This window comes from Aulonocara sp. 'chitande type north' Nkhata Bay, linkage group LG1 (assembly GCF_057382095.1).
Source record: "Aulonocara sp. 'chitande type north' Nkhata Bay isolate Kocher_YH1m ecotype deep benthic linkage group LG1, A_spYH_male_GT1.1, whole genome shotgun sequence".
NCBI lineage: Eukaryota > Metazoa > Chordata > Actinopteri > Cichliformes > Cichlidae > Aulonocara > Aulonocara sp. 'chitande type north' Nkhata Bay.
In genome coordinates this window covers 27006533-27025485 of record NC_141344.1, presented here as the reverse complement: position 1 = coordinate 27025485, position 18953 = coordinate 27006533, and the positions used below count along the sequence as shown (strand labels likewise).

Genomic DNA, 18953 nt, shown 5'->3' with positions numbered 1-18953 from the left:
AATTTATTGGTATCAACCTAGAGAGGACATAAATCAGAAATACATGAACGTTTCTGTCATTTATTCGACATGAAAAACTTTTCTAGATTGTTTTTGATTGTGTCGTTCAATACTGAGTCAACATTGTGTTTTTTGTGTAACATCCCTGCAAACAAAACAAAATAAAACAAAAAACACACATAAACACAGAAAAGGAGACATCAAGAAATCTTAGAACTCATTAAAAAATCTTTCATATCATCTAAAAACAGTTAATTTCTCAAGTTGTTTTTTTAACTGTACGAAGAGGATACGAAGAGGATTTTATTTTGACATTTCAAACCGGAAGTGTTTTCTGCAGGAGTTTTGACGCGCAACACCAGCAGCCTGACCCACACCGGTCAGTTTGTCTTAGAAATTTCGGGAGGATATTTGGTTGTTATGCAGTCATATCGGGCTTAGTTTGAGCTATTACCCATTTAAAAGCGGTTAAAATGGGTAAAAAGGACAAAGGAGACCGGGGTACGTTGCTAATCCTGTGTTTTGACCTATATAATTAGCCATTAAGCTAGCTAACTAAGTGATAAGAAGCATTGTACTTTTCTTCTTGGACTCTGAACATTTCCAGTAATTATTCTGTGCTTTTGTAAAGGTTAACAGTTCCAGATAAAGACCATTAGATCAAGGATGTAGAAGCTAGGACATTAGCACGTCTGCAGCCACACTTTCTGCCTCAGTTCTCATATCGTTACATTCATCCCTGTTTCAGCCTGATCGTTTGTGAACCTTTTTTTTATGCCTATGAATAGTTGCATACTCATGTTTGTATCCTTTGTGAATCAGAAAAAAAGTCCAAGAAGCGTTTCTATGAGGAAGAAGATGATGAAGAAGAGGCGGTGGGGAGCGAGTCTCAAGAGGCCATACCTGCTGCTGCAGGAAAACAAGTGGACGAGTCTAGTACAAAACTAGATGAATATGGAGCCAAAGATTACCGTGCTCAGATGCTGTTAAAAAATGATCACTCCTCACGTCCACTCTGGGTGGTAAGATGTGCTTGGGTTGTTGATTTCCTCACTTAAATTTAAAAAGCTTTGGTGTCCTTCCACTTTTATGTGGGAGATGTATGTACTTCTCTCTTATGTTGTTTTTTCTGTTTCCTTTCTCTCCTGCAGGCTCCAGATGGACACATCTTTCTGGAAGCTTTTTCTCCAGTGTATAAATATGCCCAGGATTTCTTGGTGGCCATTGCAGAGCCAGTATGCAGACCTAACCATATCCATGAGTACAAGCTAACTGCCTACTCCTTATATGCAGCTGTCAGTGTGGGGCTCCAGACCTCTGATATTGTGGAGTATCTGCAGAAGCTCAGCAAGACATCTGTACCTGATGGAATCGTGCAATTCATAAAGGTCTTACTGGGAGTATTTGGTGTTTTGAGGAATACTGCCAAAGACTGAACATTGCTGAAAGCACTGTTTTTTGTCGTGATATGCAAATCTGATCTCTCTCTTCTTCTCAGCTCTGCACAGTGAGCTACGGCAAAGTCAAGCTGGTGCTCAAGCACAATAGGTAATTTTAAAAATGGTTTCTTCACGCTTTGCATCAGTAGCACTCTTAGCACTTTTCATAAACTCCGATTACAATCCATGCTCAGGTATTTTGTTGAGAGTGCCTTCCCTGATGTGATCCAGCGACTTCTGCAAGACAATGTGATCCGTGAATGTCGTCTCCGCGCTGCAGATGGAACAGATGCTGAGCTTATTACTGAAGTCATCCACAGCAAGTCAGCGGTGTGCAAATGAACATTTTTTAAGCTCAAACTAATGTGTAAAATAGCACTAATAAAAAAGACTGTTCTTTTATATTCATATGTTTAATAAAGAAAAGTTTCTCTGATCAATCACATATTTAAATAGTTCCTCTTTCTGACAGATTTCTAAGTCTGTTCAAGAAAAAGAAGGCACTTCCAGCTCACAGCAGCCCAGTGATGGGGAAACCTCAACCCAGCAGGTCCCTGAGGACATCTTCAGCTACTATGAGCAGATGGATAAAGAAGAAGAGGAGGAAGAGGAGACTCAGACTGTGTCCTTTGAAATTCGCCAGGTGCATACCTGATTATTTTTTTCCCCCTGTAACGCTGCCACATACTTAATATTATTGCCGGCCCATATTTAAAGCTTTTAAACATACAGATTTAAACGTATTTTCTTGCAACAGTGTTGGTGTTTAAATTTTTGCTATTGGTCCCCAAATCATCAGAAGTAAGTCAATTATTAGGTTATAAAACTGGGTGAAGTTTGGGAACTGCTTTTCCCTTGATCAATAAAAGCTTATGTTTCATGACTTCATTTTAACAAAGTATGATCATTTCTTTAAAAAGCCAATGAAATATTTTAAATCCCCACACTAAACTCTACTCTGTTCTTTTTTTTTTTTTATTGTGGTGCAGGAGATGATTGAAGAGCTGCAGAAGCGTTGTATTCAGCTGGAGTACCCCCTCCTGGCAGAGTACGACTTCCGCAATGACACAGTCAACCCCGACATCAACATAGACCTTAAGCCCACGGCTGTGTTGAGGCCCTATCAGGAAAAGAGTCTACGCAAAATGTTTGGAAACGGTCGCGCCCGCTCAGGAGTCATTGTGCTGCCATGTGGTGAGACAGTGGATTTACTGTTGTCATAAAGGACAGAATGTTTAGTATAATATATATATAAAGACACAAATTTTTATTCCAGCGTTGTAGTATACTCTAAAAGACACTTGAGACTATCTTTTCATTTCATCAAACCTATGTGTAAGACACTCGTGTGTCTCAATAATGTTTATCCTATCTTTGTTTTACAGGAGCGGGTAAATCCCTGGTCGGGGTGACAGCGGCCTGCACGGTGCGCAAACGCTGCCTGGTGCTGGGTAATTCCTCTGTATCTGTGGAGCAGTGGAAGTCCCAGTTCAAGATGTGGTCCACTATTGACGACTCTCAGATCTGCCGCTTCACTTCTGATGCGAAGGACAAGCCTATAGGTTGCTCGGTGGCCATCAGCACCTACTCCATGCTGGGTCACACCACCAAGCGCTCCTGGGAAGCTGAAAGGGTCATGGAGTGGATGCGGAGCCAAGAGTGGGGTCTCATCATACTGGATGAAGTTCACACTATCCCTGGTGAGTTGTTTTTGGTTTTTGTGTTATCCTAAATATATCCGTATATTTATAAGTATTTCTTTTACATGCAGTAAACCAGACAGAATATTTTGGCGCGATTAGTCTCCATCCTAACTTAAAACTTTCTTTGCCTGTAGCAAGGATGTTTCGTCGTGTCCTGACTATAGTCCAGGCCCACTGCAAACTTGGCCTCACTGCCACATTGGTCAGAGAGGATGATAAGATTGTGGACCTCAATTTCCTAATTGGACCAAAGCTATACGAGGCCAACTGGATGGAACTGCAGAACAATGGCTACATTGCTAAAGTCCAGTGTGCAGAGGTGAGTCTTGCAGTATAACAGTAGAAATAAGATATTAGATTATAAAATAGATTTAATAAATAAGCAGCTTTTTTTTTCTGCATTCACTTTATAGATGAATCCGTAATGCGATATTATGGACATATACATTGTGGTTCTGGTCTAGAACTGGCCGATGTAATTCAAAATTAATTTTAATTGTCATTATGTAACTGATAAAGCAAAAAAATCTAAAGTAATTAATAAATCATTTCATCATACAAACTAATAAAACTATTTTTTCTGGTAAAGTTCAATTTAAGATGGTAACAATTGTGTCTTTTTCGTATTTAATTATATTGCAACTTTATGATGTGCTCAAGATGTGCAAATTTGCACATCTATTCCCCTGCACATTGATTGATGTTAGTTGTCACTGTTGATTATGATGTCACTTGTCAAATTCAAAACTAAATGTGTTAGGGCAGCTTCAAATGTAAAAGCAAAGCCTTTTAACTGTATTCATATTACAGTATGCTTTGAGTATCATCATCAGTGTGACTGGCATGCCTGTTCTTCAGGTGTGGTGCCCGATGTCTCCGGAGTTTTACAGAGAGTACGTTGCCATTAAGACAAAGAAGCGGATCCTGCTTTACACGATGAACCCCAATAAGTTCCGTGCGTGTCAGTTTCTCATTCGCTTCCATGAGCGACGGAATGACAAAATCATTGTGTTTGCTGATAACGTGTTTGCCTTGAAAGAATATGCCATTCGTCTCAACAAGTAAGTTACTGACAAAAAGAGAAGCTCCTTCTGTGTTTCAGGTTGCAATTGTTTTAACAAATTTTCACTTTCTCCCCAAGGCCTTACATCTATGGTCCGACCTCTCAGGGGGAGCGAATGCAGATTTTACAGAACTTCAAACACAACCCCAAGATCAACACCATTTTCATCTCAAAGGTAAACCAGTCAGTCTACAGGGCTGTGAAAAAGCATTTGCCCCCTTACTGGTTTCTTACATGTTTCAGATTATTAAGCAAATTTTAATATCAGATAAAAGTTACTTGAGTAAATACAAAATGCAGTTTTTGAGTTAAGATTTTGTTTATTAAAGGAAGGAAAGCTGTCTTACTTTTTTACACAGGGCAAGGTAATTACCCTCTAAACCTAATAACTGGTTTTGCCACCCTTGGCACCAAAAATTGCAATTAAGCATTTGCGATAACTGGCAATGAATATTTCACATGGAGGATTTTGTCCCACAGAATTGTTTTAATTCAGTCACACTGGAGGGCTTTTGAGTATGAATGCCTGTTTAAGGTCTTGCCAAAGCATCTCAATAGGATTTCAGTTAGGATTTTGACTAGGCCACTTTAAAATCTTCATTTTGCTTTTTTTTTTGTTTGACCCACTCAGAGGTGGACCTGCTGGTGTGTTTGGAATTATTGTCCTACTGCATAAGCCAAGTGTGCTTGAGCTTCAAAAGTAGTAAATCGGTTTTTCAAAAAATTTTGCCAATTTTTAAAACCAATCGTATAAACATTTGGAAGCTTGGGTAATGGTAATTACCTGAGGAAGGCAATAATCAGTAATCTTCTCTCCATATGATATGTAAGAACAATAGCTACAAAAAGTATTTTGACACATAATTCACATTTGCCTTTTATTACACAGTAAATGCATGCTGGTACTGTGACAGCGTGGTGAAATTGCACGTTTGCGAATTCTTCTGCAGGTTGGAGACACTTCATTTGACTTGCCAGAAGCAAATGTGCTGATCCAGATCTCGTCCCACGGTGGATCACGCAGACAGGAGGCCCAGAGACTTGGGAGAGTCTTAAGAGCCAAAAAAGGTCTGTTTGCTTATCTAACCATTTTGTCTTCTGGTGTCTGTGAGCAAAATCACTTATTTCAATGTCCCTGTCTGCCGTTTTAGGAATGGTGGCAGAAGAGTACAATGCATACTTCTATTCACTGGTGTCCCAGGATACCCAGGAAATGGCTTACTCCACCAAGAGGCAGAGGTTTCTCGTGGACCAGGGATACAGCTTTAAGGTGTGCTGTTAACTTCTTAACACGGTCTCATATGATTTGTGCATAATTAATTATAACCATGGTCATAGTGCACATTTCTTTCATGAAGGTCATGACCCATTCCTGTTGAAGTTTACTGTTATAGCTTGAAGGATAGTTTACAGCGAGGATGAGCGCTCACAGCTGGTAAATGTTTATGCCACTTAACCTTTAAAAACCCAATTCCTGAATCTAGTGAGTCCAACTGTTTCTGAAATATATTAAGCCTTGACTTTTATTTCCATATCCTGATATCAATTTGAATTCTTTGACCAAGCATAGTCAAAACTACAGCTCTCACGAATAAGTAGTTAAGTGTTTAAATCCCTGTAATTTGATTTTACCACCGTCTCACTGAAAGACTTAACCTGCTAAAACCTTCTTAAGTGATCACTCTTCTCTATCCTCTTAAGCCACCGCCTTCAAAGACCTGGGGCTTATGGGGAACGGCATTCATAAATGGCTGCTAAAAAATAAATAAATATTGAATGAATCATGATGTCTTCTAAAAAGCTGCTATGCCTAACAAAACATAGGAAAGCCACCCGATTGTGAGAGGGTCCATTAGGGTACGTCCATCCCTGTCTCTTGAACATCTCAAAGAATTTTGTGGTTAACATAATTTGTGTGGCGTCAGAAAACACATTTGCTAAACATTTCATGGATTCTATTTTGACCATTTTAACAAACTTCGGCACAAATATCCCCTTATCCAACCATTTTCTCCTGCTTATCCAGTTTAAGGAGACAAAATCATGATATCATGGTCTAGTCTGAACAAAAATGGATGTAAACTGTTATCTGACTGAATATTGCAAAGTGGAAATTCTCATTTGAGTATTGTACAGTTAAACTTATATGAATGAAGACTTTTGACTTATGGAACAAAATCTGAATGTCCCAGTTTCATTTTGTTTTGTCATAGAAGAATTTTTAAAGAATTTGGTTTCATTGTTTCCCGTCTGTCTGGTGGCATGTGTTGTGAGAAGAATTCCAAGACACACACTGAAAATCAAGACCTTTAAGCAATTCTGGCAGCAGTCATGCGTAGGTTTGTTTACATCAGGGGTGGGCAACTCCAGGCCTCGAGGGCCGGTGTCCCTGCAGGTTTTAGATGTGTCTTTGAACCAACACAGCTGATTTAAATGGCTCATCAACATATCCTGAAGTTCTCCAGAGGCCTGGTAACGAACTAATCATGTGATTCAGGTGTGATGACCCAAGGTGAGATCTAAAACCTGCAGGACACCGGCCCTCGAGACCTGGAATTGCCCACCCCTGGTTTACATGGACAAAACAAAGATAGAACAAGAGAAAAGACTACTTCTCTGACTGTAGAGGCACATTCATTGAATTGTATTTGAATAACAAAGTGCCTGCAAAGTCTTACAGCAGCTGAAAGGTTCACAGTAAAGTGGAAAATCAGTCCCTTAACTGTTATCACTAGTGATGGGCAGATGAAGCTTTATGAAGCACTGAAGCTTTTCATCCAATTGGTTCACCCCAGTGCAAAGCGTCTTGAAGCTTCATTTGCTCTAGTAGGACATCGACTGGACGTAAAAATATGAGAGGTGAGGTGTGGTTGTGCTTTTGTAACGTTGAGGTATGGACAGCTACAGACTGAGGCCTCAGTCCTGCCTGTTCACATTTTATTCAGTAAAAACAAAATTTTCACTGCTTTTATGACCTTTTTAGTGGGGAGAACATAGCTAGGATTTAATGATTTAACAAATCTTTTAAATCCTTTGTCCTCCACAATGCTAAATGGCTGGGAGTCCTCGATCACCATGCTAACCAGGTCTTCATCTATTTGAGATTATTGTCTTTCCTCAGGAGAACAAAGACAAAGCACAAATATAAATATCACACACGTACAACTTATTACAGTTGTATAATATTGTTAAATCATTTAGTAACATTACTGCATGCTATATTATCATTGCATTTGATGGCTCACCTGGTCTTGCTCCACAATCGGTGTTCCCCCTTATTCTCATGCAAAGCTCTGTAGTGCCTGAGCATTGATGAGGTGTTGTTGTTATATCCCAGCTCCCTGGCACATAGCAAACACTTCACCTTGAACAAAAGTAAAGACAGCTTAACATAAATTGTATTGCACCATCAGTATTATGAAAATACATCTTCTGTAGAAATTTGCATACCTTGTTGGGAGGAATAAGATCAAAATGTTCCCACACAGGGGAGGACATCCTCCTCTTCTTAGCTGGCTCCATTCTCTCCTGACTTTCTCTGACTTTGACAGGTAATCACAAAGCTGGCAGGTATGGAGGAAGAGGACTTGATGTTCTCCACCAGAGATGAGCAACAGCAGCTGCTTCAGAAGGTCCTCGCTGCTTCTGACATAGATGCCGAGGAGGAGCTGGTGGCAGGGGAGGTGGGCGCACGACCTCAGGTGAGGAATTTCACCAGCTGTTAAGACATTTGTAGAGAAAGGATGTTTGGAGGGTCAACAAAATATTGACACTGCAGAGTCTCTTTGAAATCACTCCTTATGGGCCTACCAAATGAAGGTTAATGAAAGTTCACCACCCCCTCTTCCCTACACAAATATTGTTGTATTGCTGTAATGCTCACCGATTTGCTGTACAATAATATCTTTGTCATTATTATTATTATTTATTTTATTTTTTTTTGCACTATGTCATGAGTTACTCTGTGCTCCCCACCCCTGCTGTTGGTAACTTGCGTATTTTGTACATTTGATTACTCTCACTTCTTCTTTCTCTGTTTCCTGATCAGTTCTCAAGGCGAACCGGCACCATGAGCTCCATGTCCGGAGCAGATGACACCATCTACATGGAATATCAGAGCAGAAGCAGCAAAGCCCTTGCAGCGGGCAAAAGCGTTCATCCACTGTTCAAGCGCTTCAGAAAGTAGATCTACGTGCTTGACACCTTGATACCTAAAAACGTTCTGTGCTGTAATGGGCAGTAAGACAAAACTGGGGCATTGAAGTATGCATTAAAGAGCAGTGTTACGACCCGTCTAGGGCCAGGCCATAACATGAGCGAGGCACTCGCTTCCCCCCCCAAGACCCAAGCAGTCACACGAACAAGCAGGTTTGAAGCCCAGCTGAACTCCATCGCGTCTGAATGGAGCAATGATCAGGGATAATGTGTCACTAAGTGGTAAAGCTTTTTGATGTCTGTAAATTGGATGGCTACTTGCATATGACATATAAATCACATTAACTTTGTAAGCAGCAAAAGATCAGCTCTTAGTCTTTTGGCATCTAAATGAATAAACCATCTTATTTACTGTTGGATAACACAGGTTATCTAATGGTAAAAAATTTGACTAATGCTGCCTTGACCTGCATGAGGACACGTTTGTTATTTTGTAGCTAATTCTCATATGCTGGTTAACAGCATAGCTTTTTGTAAAGTTGACTAGAATGTGTATAAAGCTGCTCCTGAAAGCCAACCACACAGATATGTTTTATGTCAGTTAATTCTGTAAAATGTTATTAAATATGTTTTGTAAAATGAATATTTTTGGACTTTTATTCTCCTTAGACTAGCAGTAATATACACAGCAGACAACAGACAAAGTCTCAAAGTCACAAAACGAAGCAGGACAATAAATCTAAAGAAATCTAGTGAATACTCTTCTGGCAGCAATTAAAGGTCACGATAGCACCCACTTGCTACAGAAGACATTATTTAATCGGACTAACTCATGATTGTGTAGCAATGTCCCCATGATTTCTTCTGAGAATGAATAAAGGGAATAAAAAAACTCCATTTGGATAAAAGCCAGGCGTGGAGAGGAGGGGGATAATTCTTTCTTTGTTGGTGACTTGAAGATATTCCAAAAAGAACATCTAGAGCCTGATGCAGTGTCTAAGCTGCAAAAGGAGCGACTGTGGGAAAATATCCACCTCTGCCCACCCAACCTCTGCTGGAGCACAGGACACGTGTGCCTTGAATGGCTGTGTTTTTGGCCTGGTCTTAATTGCTGTTTTGTGACCTCCGTTGACCCAAGGCTTATTGGCTTGGAGAGAGTGAAAAGTAATTAGATAGATTGGAATTCACGTGTCTCTTGAGAAAACTGAGGATGGGCCATCTGACTGTTGTACATTAATCACACATGTAGATAACATCAAGATACTAAGCCTACAGATTTATGTCCTTCATTCTGAAACTCGCGCGATTGCTGGGACAGTCTGCATTAATAAGTGTTGCTCCTAAGTTTTTAAACATTTAAATTTTCTGAGAACTAATCAAATGTTTCCATTTGCTCAAATGCCACCTGGCACTCATATACCAGCTGTAAGGTTTAGCCTGCCTGCAGGGTTCAAATGCAAAAACGCCTATAAATCTCATGCCTCTGTAAAGTCCAACTTTTGCAATCTGTCTGCACAAAGTTATATAAAGTTTCTCATATTTTTCTTTGTTTTAAACACAACTTTTGGACTTGAACACAAAGCGCTTACACTTTTGTAAGCAGCTGATAATTTGTGGGGCTCTCTCATGCGCTTACATCAGCAGTACCTGAGGTTTATTCTTTATTTGAGACGAATTTTCTGCAATCATGTGGCTTCTATCACATTATTTTGCGTGTGTGTGTGTGTGTGTGTGTGTGGGGGGGGGGGGGGGGGGGGGGGGGGGCTGAGTGACGCGCTCGGAGGGAAGGTGGTGTGCGCAGTCACAGAGGATGATTGATTGGTGTGATGTAACGAACTTTTAGCACGTTGTACTGCGCCCATTTCCGAATAAAGAGTTATCCCTCCCTTCTTTTGAGGCGATCGTCCAATCCTCTTCTTCTGAGGTTGTACAAGCAACTATTTAAAAGCGATCCACGATACTGTCCTTGTCTAACATTTCACTACCACACAGGGAGTGTTGTGTTTGCACGAGCCAAGAGCGTACATTTTCTGCAGATGTGAAGTTACAAAAAAAGACTTTGCAAAAGTTTTTTTTATTTTTTATTTTCTCACACATAGTTCTCGGTCACGCAAAGGCGGAAAAAAGCATCTCAACAATGGCAGTCTTCAATAATTTCACGAAGATATGCTGGAAGAACTTTCAGAGCGACCAGTTGAATAAGCAGCTGTTCTACGTTGTGCGTTCCTTACACAAGTCAGCAGCCAGCGAGGCTTTGGGGATCTCTGCAACAGAAGAAGAGACCATGCCCAACAGGATGATCAAACCGGAGGAGGTCAGCGAGAAAACTCAAATCAAGACCCTGAACGACATGCCCGGACCGAACACCCTGTCCAACTTGATCGAGTTCTTTTGGAAGGACGGGTTTGGCAGAATCCATGAAATTCAGGTAATGGTGCTCAATCTTATGCTTCATTTTGTTCTTTTTTCATAGGTTAAAAAATAAATAAAAAATGTCTTGGCCTCGTATTCTCAGTGCTCAGCCAAATTTGTCACCTATGCGTAAAATGGCAATGTAGCGCACCAGGAGTCCGGACACTGGTCGACCTTCCGGTACAAGGCGAGAGTTTTGTAATCGTCCTACTGAGATGTGATGAGCTAACCCGCCCCCGTTTATTGCCAAACATAATTTGCCCCCCATTTGTTTGAAATAATCGGGGGTAAATTATGGTTCAGTCGTGGTCGCGAGTGGACGCGCGCTGGCATTCCATTGGCAGTCCGTGGTCACCTTCAGACTGTTCGTCAACCGTAAGAGAGAGCCTGCCCGCAAATGGGGGCAGTCTGAAAAAATGTGTGGCACGACCGGTCGGTCCATCGGCCGGACCCAGAGAAAAGTAATGGGATAGTTTTAACTCACAAAGAGCTGAAGTTAAACAGAATCTTATCAACCAATCCACCGAGGCACCGCGTCCTCCACGTCCAGCGCCGTGCAGCTGTGATTTTGGAGTTCAGGGGAGCATGTCCGTGGGCAGAATACCTCCGCAAACTGCACAACCGCGGCAGCATAAATGAAAGCTTAATTAAGTGTCGTCTTTCAGATGCAGCATATGCAGTTTTTACACAGCGTTTTGAAACGTAGCCTATGCAAATTGGGCACAATAAGCGCCTGCCAGCGTGAGTACAACGAGTACAAAAGGGTCATCATTTCTTAATGTGTCTATATAGATTAATTGTTTGTAGTGAAATATGCTCGAGGTTACGTAATCGTTTCTAAATTTAGATCATTAAAACATTTTTTTAAGTTGATGTGAACACTGGCAGTCTTCTTCAATAGCATCTGCAACTTGGTTTTATTTTTTTATTATTTGAATGTTACACATTAACATTATTATACAAAAAAGGTCTTCAAAATAATCAGAACAATAAATAAGGAAGTAGTTATCATTACGTTATGGCAGGAGAGCAGTAAAATAAATTCAGTGCTGAAATCTATTAGTAAAGTAATTTACAAATATCTCTAGATATCCTGATTGTCACTGTTGCTTTCTAGATGGAGCACCGGAAGAAGTATGGAAAGATCTTCAAGTCTCGTTTTGGGCCCCAGCTGGTGGTCTCCGTTGCAGATCGTGACATGGTGGCTCAGGTGCTGAGGGCAGAGGGGGTGGCCCCTCAGAGGGCTAACATGGATTCCTGGAAGGAGTACAGAGACATGAGAGGACGGGCCACTGGGCTCATCTCAGCGTGAGTCCCCTTCAGTGTTCAAACCATGAGTTTTGAGTTTTGGCAACCTCAGGAAATAATACCTTGATCTGAGCAGATGTGTTGATTAGATTTCCATTACCCGTCCCTTAATTTATCTCCTCATTTCACACTTCCGTTTACTACTCAGTAGTCCACTTTAGCATCCAAAAAGCATCAGAACTTGCAGTTTTTCCAACAGCAACATCCCTTAATATTCAAATTGAGAACCCCCCCCCCCCCCCCCCCCCCAATGTCTCTGAATGACTCAAATAAGTGAATACAAGGGAATTTTAACTATCATTTTGTATCTTGTTTCCCAGTGAGGGAGAAGACTGGCTGAAGATGCGGAGCGTGCTCAGGCAGCTCATCATGCGACCACGTGATGTTGCAGTCTTCTCTGATGATGTAAATGGCGTGGTGGACGACCTCATCCAGAGGGTGTACAGTCTGCGCACCCAGCAGCCGGATAGAGCAACTGTCCTCAATGTGAATGACCTCTTCTTTAAATATGCCATGGAAGGTTGGTACCAAGTCTGTAGATTATTGGCTGTGAAGCAAATACCAGTTGGTCAAAAAGGATTTATAAGTGGCTCAATGCAGGCGAAGTGTAGATGGCAGGAAAGAAAATCAATGAGAAAAACTGAAATAACAGAAAAACTGCTATGAAGAGGTAACCAAGGGAGAAATATATGAACCACGTTATTCACTTCTCTAAAATTTAGTCACCAATTTTCGATAGAAAGTTATTAAAGTGGCCCTGTACTAAAAAGTCAAAGCCACTGATGGTTGCCAGTGTTAAACATCTTAGATTGGTAAAATTCTCTCTCTCTTACCTTCGTTTTTACAGGAGTGGCTGCTATTTTGTATGAATGCAGACTAGGATGTTTGGAAAATAATATTCCCCAGAAAACCCAGGACTACATCGCTGCACTGAACCTCATGTTCAGCTCCTTCAAGATGACCATGTATGCTGGAGCGATCCCCAAGTGGCTCCGACCCATTATCCCCAAACCATGGGAGGAGTTCTGTCTGTCCTGGGATGGTCTTTTCAAATTCAGTAAGTGGTTTATAGCTTGAAATTGTGATCAAAGAAGACAGATTAGTTTCATACTTGTATGCTCTGCTGAACTGCCTGGACAGTGTTTTAGTCCAGAAGATGGTAACCCAGTAATTTCTTACTACATAAAAAGGATACTGGAACACAGGAAGGAGAGATTTCCTAAGTATATCCAGGCCTAATTTATGCTAAGACTTGTGGTACTCTTGTCTAAGACTTCAATTTCTTTTTAGAGTGACCACAAAGGCTGTTAATCAAGTTCTGCCTTGATGCCAGAACTTCTAGAAAGATCTAGTTTTTTTTTAGCTTTCCTATTTGGCTAATGCTTTCATTAAAACGCCAAGTAGTAGAGCTTGAAACCGGTAGTGCTCAATAGAAGGGAATGTTGATGTTGATTTGCATTTAAATCTCCACTGCTGTACCATTGGATAGTGAGAGTATGCAGGTCCATCTCTTACATAACCTACTCCTTTTTCTCTTGCTTTCCCTTCACTACCTTCCTTCACGATGACCCGCATTTTTTTTTTTTTTCCCCATTCATATCACCTTCTCTACCCCTCGTTAATCCCAGGCATTGTTCACGTCAATAAGAGACTCTCGGAGATCAAGGCCCAGCTGGAGCGGGGAGAGGAGGTGAAGGGGGGACTGCTCACACACATGCTCATTACCAGGGAGATGAGCGTCGAGGAGATCTACGCTAACGTAACCGAGATGCTACTGGCTGGGGTCGACACGGTGCGTGTGTGTCTGTGTTGTGATAAACATTGTGCAGAGAAGGGTTCGATGTATGTGAAGAGTTGCAGGTGTGTGTGTTTGCATCTGTGTGTGTGTGTGAGTGTCAGAGTCAGTGTTGAGTTTCAAAGGTTGTGTTTCTGGCGCCATGTCCATGCCTGTGAAGCTGTGCCAGCGTCAGGTCAGAGTAGTGTATCGGGCGGGTTACAGTTTCCCACTGACAAACTCGTTCTCACTCAGATTTAGTTTCTTGTCATTTGTCTCTGTCTGTTCAGTCAGCACAGGGGGCCTTTTGTCTCTCTCTCTCTCTCTTTTTTTTTAAATAACTAAGGTAGACATCTGTGTTCATGTTTCAACATTCAAACTTTTTGTATGCACTTGCAAATAATTAAGGCTGTGGGTTTAATGTCATCCACGGACCACTATGGGGGGGGTGTGTAACATGAATCTTTTATTGGCAGGCTAAAGAATACAGAAATTGGGACACAGGAAGGAGGCATTTTACACTGATTTTCTACCTCGCTGTAGTAGTGTTGATGTACATGCATTTGCAACTGTATGCGCGCCTCGTGCACATGTTCCTAGTTATTGCCTAATTTGTTTGGGGTCCTGTCATATTAATAAGAATAACGGGGTAGAGTATTTTGTGTGGAGCTTGGGGCCACGGGATAAAAGGGTGTGTGTGTTTTGGTGAACTTGTTGAATCAGGCATGTCCTGGTAGGGGGTGCACTAAGCTCAGCCATTACCTGACCCCATGGTGCATTTTGCCTTTAGTTGGTACACACAAGAGCTGTCAAGTCACATTAGCCACAGCCAGAGTTATAGCACAGAGTGGGCAGAGGTGAGACCAGGGGGAGAATAAGGGGCTGGGTGGGAGTAAGAGGGGGGGGGTGATGGGGTGGATGGCATAATACTGAGGAATACAAGGGATCAGGGTGTGAGATGGATGTTGGAAAATAAGGGGAAGATGGAGGGAATGGAAGGGGGAGAGGCCTCAGCCTTTTGAAAACTTTGCTTGGAGGAGCCTTTGTCATATGATTCCTCTCAGGCTGCATCTGAGGAGTTGCCAGTGTCTGTGCCAGCTGGGGCTGATTAAGAGCATGTTGGTTGCATGGAAAGAGGGTGCTAATGGAGAGGGAGGGGGGAGAATGCAAGAGCAGTGGGAAGGAACAACAGTGAAAAAGAATGGCAGGGTATATTAGTTGGTCCACAGGGAGACACTAACCTTAGATTGGCCTTTAGAGTTATGGCAAAACCAGGGCTGAGGTCAAAAATGCACTGGGGGTGGATGGAGAAGGAGTGGGCTGGATCAACAAGGAAGACCCTCATTAAACAAATGAAAAGATGTAAATTTAGGAAAAGTGACGCATGACATTTTCATATCATTTGGTCAACCGCCCAGCTCACTGAAATAAAATGTCAGTGGATATAAGTCGGAAACAGGAAGTCGGGCCAACTGATCAGATAACTCATGAGTAATTAGAGTGATTTGGCAATAAAGGATGAACTGGAGGAAAAAAATCAAGTTGCATTGCTAATATGGAAAGCAAAAATGTAAGAAGTCTGGAATGCATTAGCAGAAGGAGCCCATTGTGAAGTGAGATGAACAGAAAGATTTGCCAAGAACACAATGGAAATGTTAAAAGTTGTACAAGGCTAAACTTGTTTGGATTGGATTTCTGTTTGTGCAACATGGTAATAATCTCAGTCACATTTTCATTTTTCTTGCTGTAATTGTGTGAAATGCCTTGCCAAAGCCAACTGAGGTCATTTAATCAAGGTACAGTGGGATAAGAATGGATCAGATGGGTGAGTGGTGTAAGACATGGGAGAAAATTGTTGGGAGCACAGCTGGTGGAGGGACCTTGAGCATTTGCCCAGCATTTGGAATTGGGCCGCTTCTCCCTCAGATTCCCTTGCTGCTTCTCGGCACTTACTCAACATTATAGAAACTCTTATATCAGCTTGCACTGCAGTCAACTCTGCTGCAGCGCATCAAGAAAAGAAACGATATAGTCACAAATATAAAAACACCAGTACAATATTCATGAAATGCTCAATGTGTAAGCATATTTTTAAAATTTAAATTGACCATTTTCTGTTCTAGACATCCTTTACCCTGTCATGGGCCTGCTACCTGTTAGCACGACACCCTCATGTACAGCATCAAATCCACAAAGAAATTAAAAAGACCCTGGAACCCGGAGCAGTCGCCACAGCCGAGGACGTCTCTAACCTGCCGCTCATCAGAGGGCTGGTCAAAGAGACTCTCAGGTCAGTATGTATTATGTTTATCCTAGATCAAGACTTTGGTGTACATTAGTATTATAGCAATCTTTTCAGTCTTTGTGTGAATAACAGTCTTTGTATGTCCCACACTGTGATCAGGCTCTTTCCAGTTCTTCCAGGCAATGGACGGATCACCCAGGATGACTTGGTAGTTGGTGGATATTTCATCCCCAAAGGAGTAAGTGTGATGGTCACATTTCCACATCAGACACGGGCACAAGAAAGTGTGACAATAAGAATTGGCTAAAACATTATAGTCAAACCAGATGTAATGATACACTATTACTCAGGCATTTCTCTGTTCCTCCCTCATGTATGGACCCATGTACAATAGCCCAGCTGTTTTCATTACACAACCAACATTCTTCCCCTTTCTCTCTCTCTCTCTCTCTTTTTTTTAATAGACTCAGCTGGCCCTGTGCCACTACTCCACATCTCTGGAAGAAGAGAACTTTTCGGAGCCTTTAGACTTTCAACCAGATCGCTGGATACGGAAAGATACCACAGATCGTGTTGACAACTTTGGCTCCATTCCCTTTGGCTATGGCATCAGGAGCTGCATTGGGAGGAGAATTGCAGAGTTGGAGATGCATTTAGCTCTCATAAGGGTAAGAGATTACTCTGCTTGTGGTGCTACACTTTCATTTAAAAAAATGTCCAGGGTTCTCAAAAAGGTTTTAAAAAGTCTGGAATATGATAGGATTTCAAAGACTCTAAAATCTGACGGGCCTCAGCGTTTGCTTTGAGTGGAAAAAGATGTGTACTGCAACCAATAACAAAACAAAGATCCCATAACCACTAATGCAACCTCATCACCTTAGCTGAACACACCTATGTGAGCATGTGAGCTTGTGTATTGTCTTCTTTGATAATAAAAATATATATTTTTGTAAAATAATGTTAATTTAATTGGGAGGTACAATATGGATGGAAAATATCTTAAATGCCATTTTATATAATCCTAAAAACATCTTACAAGTAATTTATTTAAACCTACAGAAACCCAGCTGTCGTTAGCATTTCTCTCTTGCTCTCAGGCTCGTGCTGTGACAAGAGCACAGGGGGAAATGAAACTAAACTACAAATATTAATGTATCATACTGTTGCTCCATATTGTATTTTCCAAGTGTCTTGAGACAGTATGAACACAAATAGTAATTACTGATGCAAAATCAGAATAATGCAAAGCTTTGTCAAGACACTCCTGGAAAATTTGAATCATCATTGAGCACAAAAAATGCATTATCATTCAGTCTGACCTCCGCTTCCTCAGATCTACTGAGGAGTTTGTCGAAAGATGATTCATCCTTCACTTCTCTATATCACACACCTCATATTCCCTGTTATTTATTTATTTATTTATTTAAATGATTATCCTCTTATTTTTATGGTTTTACATAAAAGTGTGCTAGATAATGTGACTACTGAATTAAGCTAACTTTGATGTCTGTTCTTTGTCTTTTTGCTCGCTGTGCAGCTCATTCAGAAGTTCCACATCTGCCTTTCTCCTCTCACTGCTGACATCAAAGCCAAAACCCACGGCCTGCTTTGCCCCGGTGCCCCCATCCACCTGCAGTTCATCGACCGGGAAGTGGACGCACTCTCTTCTCCGTGAAATCCGCTGTACTGTTGGAAGTTTTTAAACACTCTGCTTTTAGACACACTCTCCACTCCTATATTTTAGATTCTGAGCTGAGAATGAGGTTTTACTCAGGAATGAAATGTGTTCATTAGCGACTAGGTCACAAATCCAGGACAAATATAAGCTGTAAGAATAACATTTGGACTGAAAATCCCCTTTTTTGTTTTGTTTTTTGATTGTAACTACTTCTGTGATTCAATTAAATATGGAAAAATGAAACTGATTGTAGCCTCTTACACTATTGTGCATGTATGCATATAATGTGATCACAAATATTAATGCATGTAGACATTCTGTTTCCTCTGCGTTTGAGCTAGGGCAGCTGTGAATGGACTTAGCTTAGCTAGGTTAGTGCAGCTGTTTATAACAAGCTTTACTCAAAGACTGTGTTACGAACCAAATTTTGTTAATTTCTTTCCCTTTAAAACTAGCATCATTATTTTTTTATTTGATTATTTTATTTTTTTGCTTTAATTTCTAGTGAATAAGTGCATTCATATACCGAAAAGGCATTACATGACTTTAATCTGTGTACTGTATATCTCTGAAGTACAGACAAGAAATGTTTTAAAATAGATTACCTTTTAAAAACAAAAAACAAAAAACATGGCAACTAGTTGAATTATCTCATGAGCTACAAGCAATGAATGTAAGTGCACATTTTCCATTAATCAATCCACTGCCTACGTTTTCAGGGGTTTGGATCAAAGAATGTGGTTAGACTTTGGTTTGTTTGCTATTTGTGAGAAAGTCCTCACTCGCATATGTTTTATTGTTGGCATTTGCTTCTTTTGTTTGTTTTCGAGATGGAAAAAGGTATGTTACAGTACAGTTGGAAAGGAGAGAGGCAAGTTGTTTGCGTGCGTCAGCATGAAGAATCTCACTGGTCGGCAATGAAGAAAAAACACTTTAATTTTTATCTGCTTTTTTGCCTCTGTATTTTTTTTTTTGTTTGTTTTGTAGTTCCAGTGAAACTGGGAAACAATAAAATGATTTATTACAACAAACAGTGTTGTTGTTTTGGGCAATATTTTAATATACAGACACTTCAGAGTTTTATCTTTTAATTTATAGAAACAGAACAAGAAATGATTAAACTGAGCTTTTTCACTGCAGTTTGTAAAGAACATGTAAAAGCTGCATGGTTGCAAT

At 40.8% G+C, this 18953-nt stretch overlaps 2 protein-coding genes across 3 annotated transcripts; both read left to right on the top strand.

Annotated features, from left to right (window-relative positions):
• Nucleotides 1-326: 326 nt before the first annotated feature.
• On the top strand, nt 327-9003 carry ercc3 (excision repair cross-complementation group 3). 2 transcript variants are annotated; one of them, XM_086290517.1, is made up of 15 exons: nt 327-501; nt 823-1022; nt 1152-1388; nt 1499-1548; nt 1634-1769; nt 1912-2082; nt 2429-2633; nt 2825-3139; nt 3277-3461; nt 4001-4203; nt 4284-4380; nt 5156-5273; nt 5357-5475; nt 7757-7906; nt 8254-9003. In XM_086290517.1, exons 1-15 carry the CDS (start codon nt 474-476, stop codon nt 8389-8391), a joined length of 2352 nt encoding a protein of 783 aa, XP_086146643.1. In that variant the 5' UTR covers nt 327-473; the 3' UTR covers nt 8392-9003. The 2 variants fall into 2 exon arrangements, with proteins under 2 accessions (XP_086146643.1, XP_086146651.1); XM_086290525.1 differs by lacking the exon at nt 8254-9003 and having other exon boundaries at nt 5156-5272; nt 5355-5475; nt 7757-7894.
• A 1338-nt stretch (nt 9004-10341) lies between these two features.
• On the top strand, nt 10342-18810 carry cyp27c1 (cytochrome P450, family 27, subfamily C, polypeptide 1). The gene is made up of 9 exons (XM_086290505.1): nt 10342-10788; nt 11890-12080; nt 12401-12600; nt 12928-13137; nt 13709-13872; nt 15978-16144; nt 16259-16337; nt 16564-16767; nt 17637-18810. Exons 1-9 carry the CDS (start codon nt 10498-10500, stop codon nt 17772-17774), a joined length of 1644 nt encoding a protein of 547 aa, XP_086146631.1. The 5' UTR covers nt 10342-10497; the 3' UTR covers nt 17775-18810.
• Nucleotides 18811-18953: the final 143 nt, after the last annotated feature.

Bases quoted from the DNA above. Each gene is read 5' to 3' on its own strand.
- ercc3 (XM_086290517.1), top strand. From the start codon at position 474: ATGGGTAAAAAGGACAAAGGAGACCGGG. The intron at 502-822 runs GTACGTTGCTAA...TTTGTGAATCAG, and splicing joins AAAGGACAAAGGAGACCGGG to AAAAAAAGTCCAAGAAGCGT. The intron at 1,770-1,911 runs GTGTGCAAATGA...TCTTTCTGACAG, and splicing joins TCATCCACAGCAAGTCAGCG to ATTTCTAAGTCTGTTCAAGA.
- cyp27c1 (XM_086290505.1), top strand. From the start codon at position 10,498: ATGGCAGTCTTCAATAATTTCACGAAGATATGCTGGAAGAACTTTCAG. The intron at 16,145-16,258 runs GTCAGTATGTAT...CACTGTGATCAG, and splicing joins CTGGTCAAAGAGACTCTCAG to GCTCTTTCCAGTTCTTCCAG. The intron at 16,338-16,563 runs GTAAGTGTGATG...TTTTTTTAATAG, and splicing joins GATATTTCATCCCCAAAGGA to ACTCAGCTGGCCCTGTGCCA.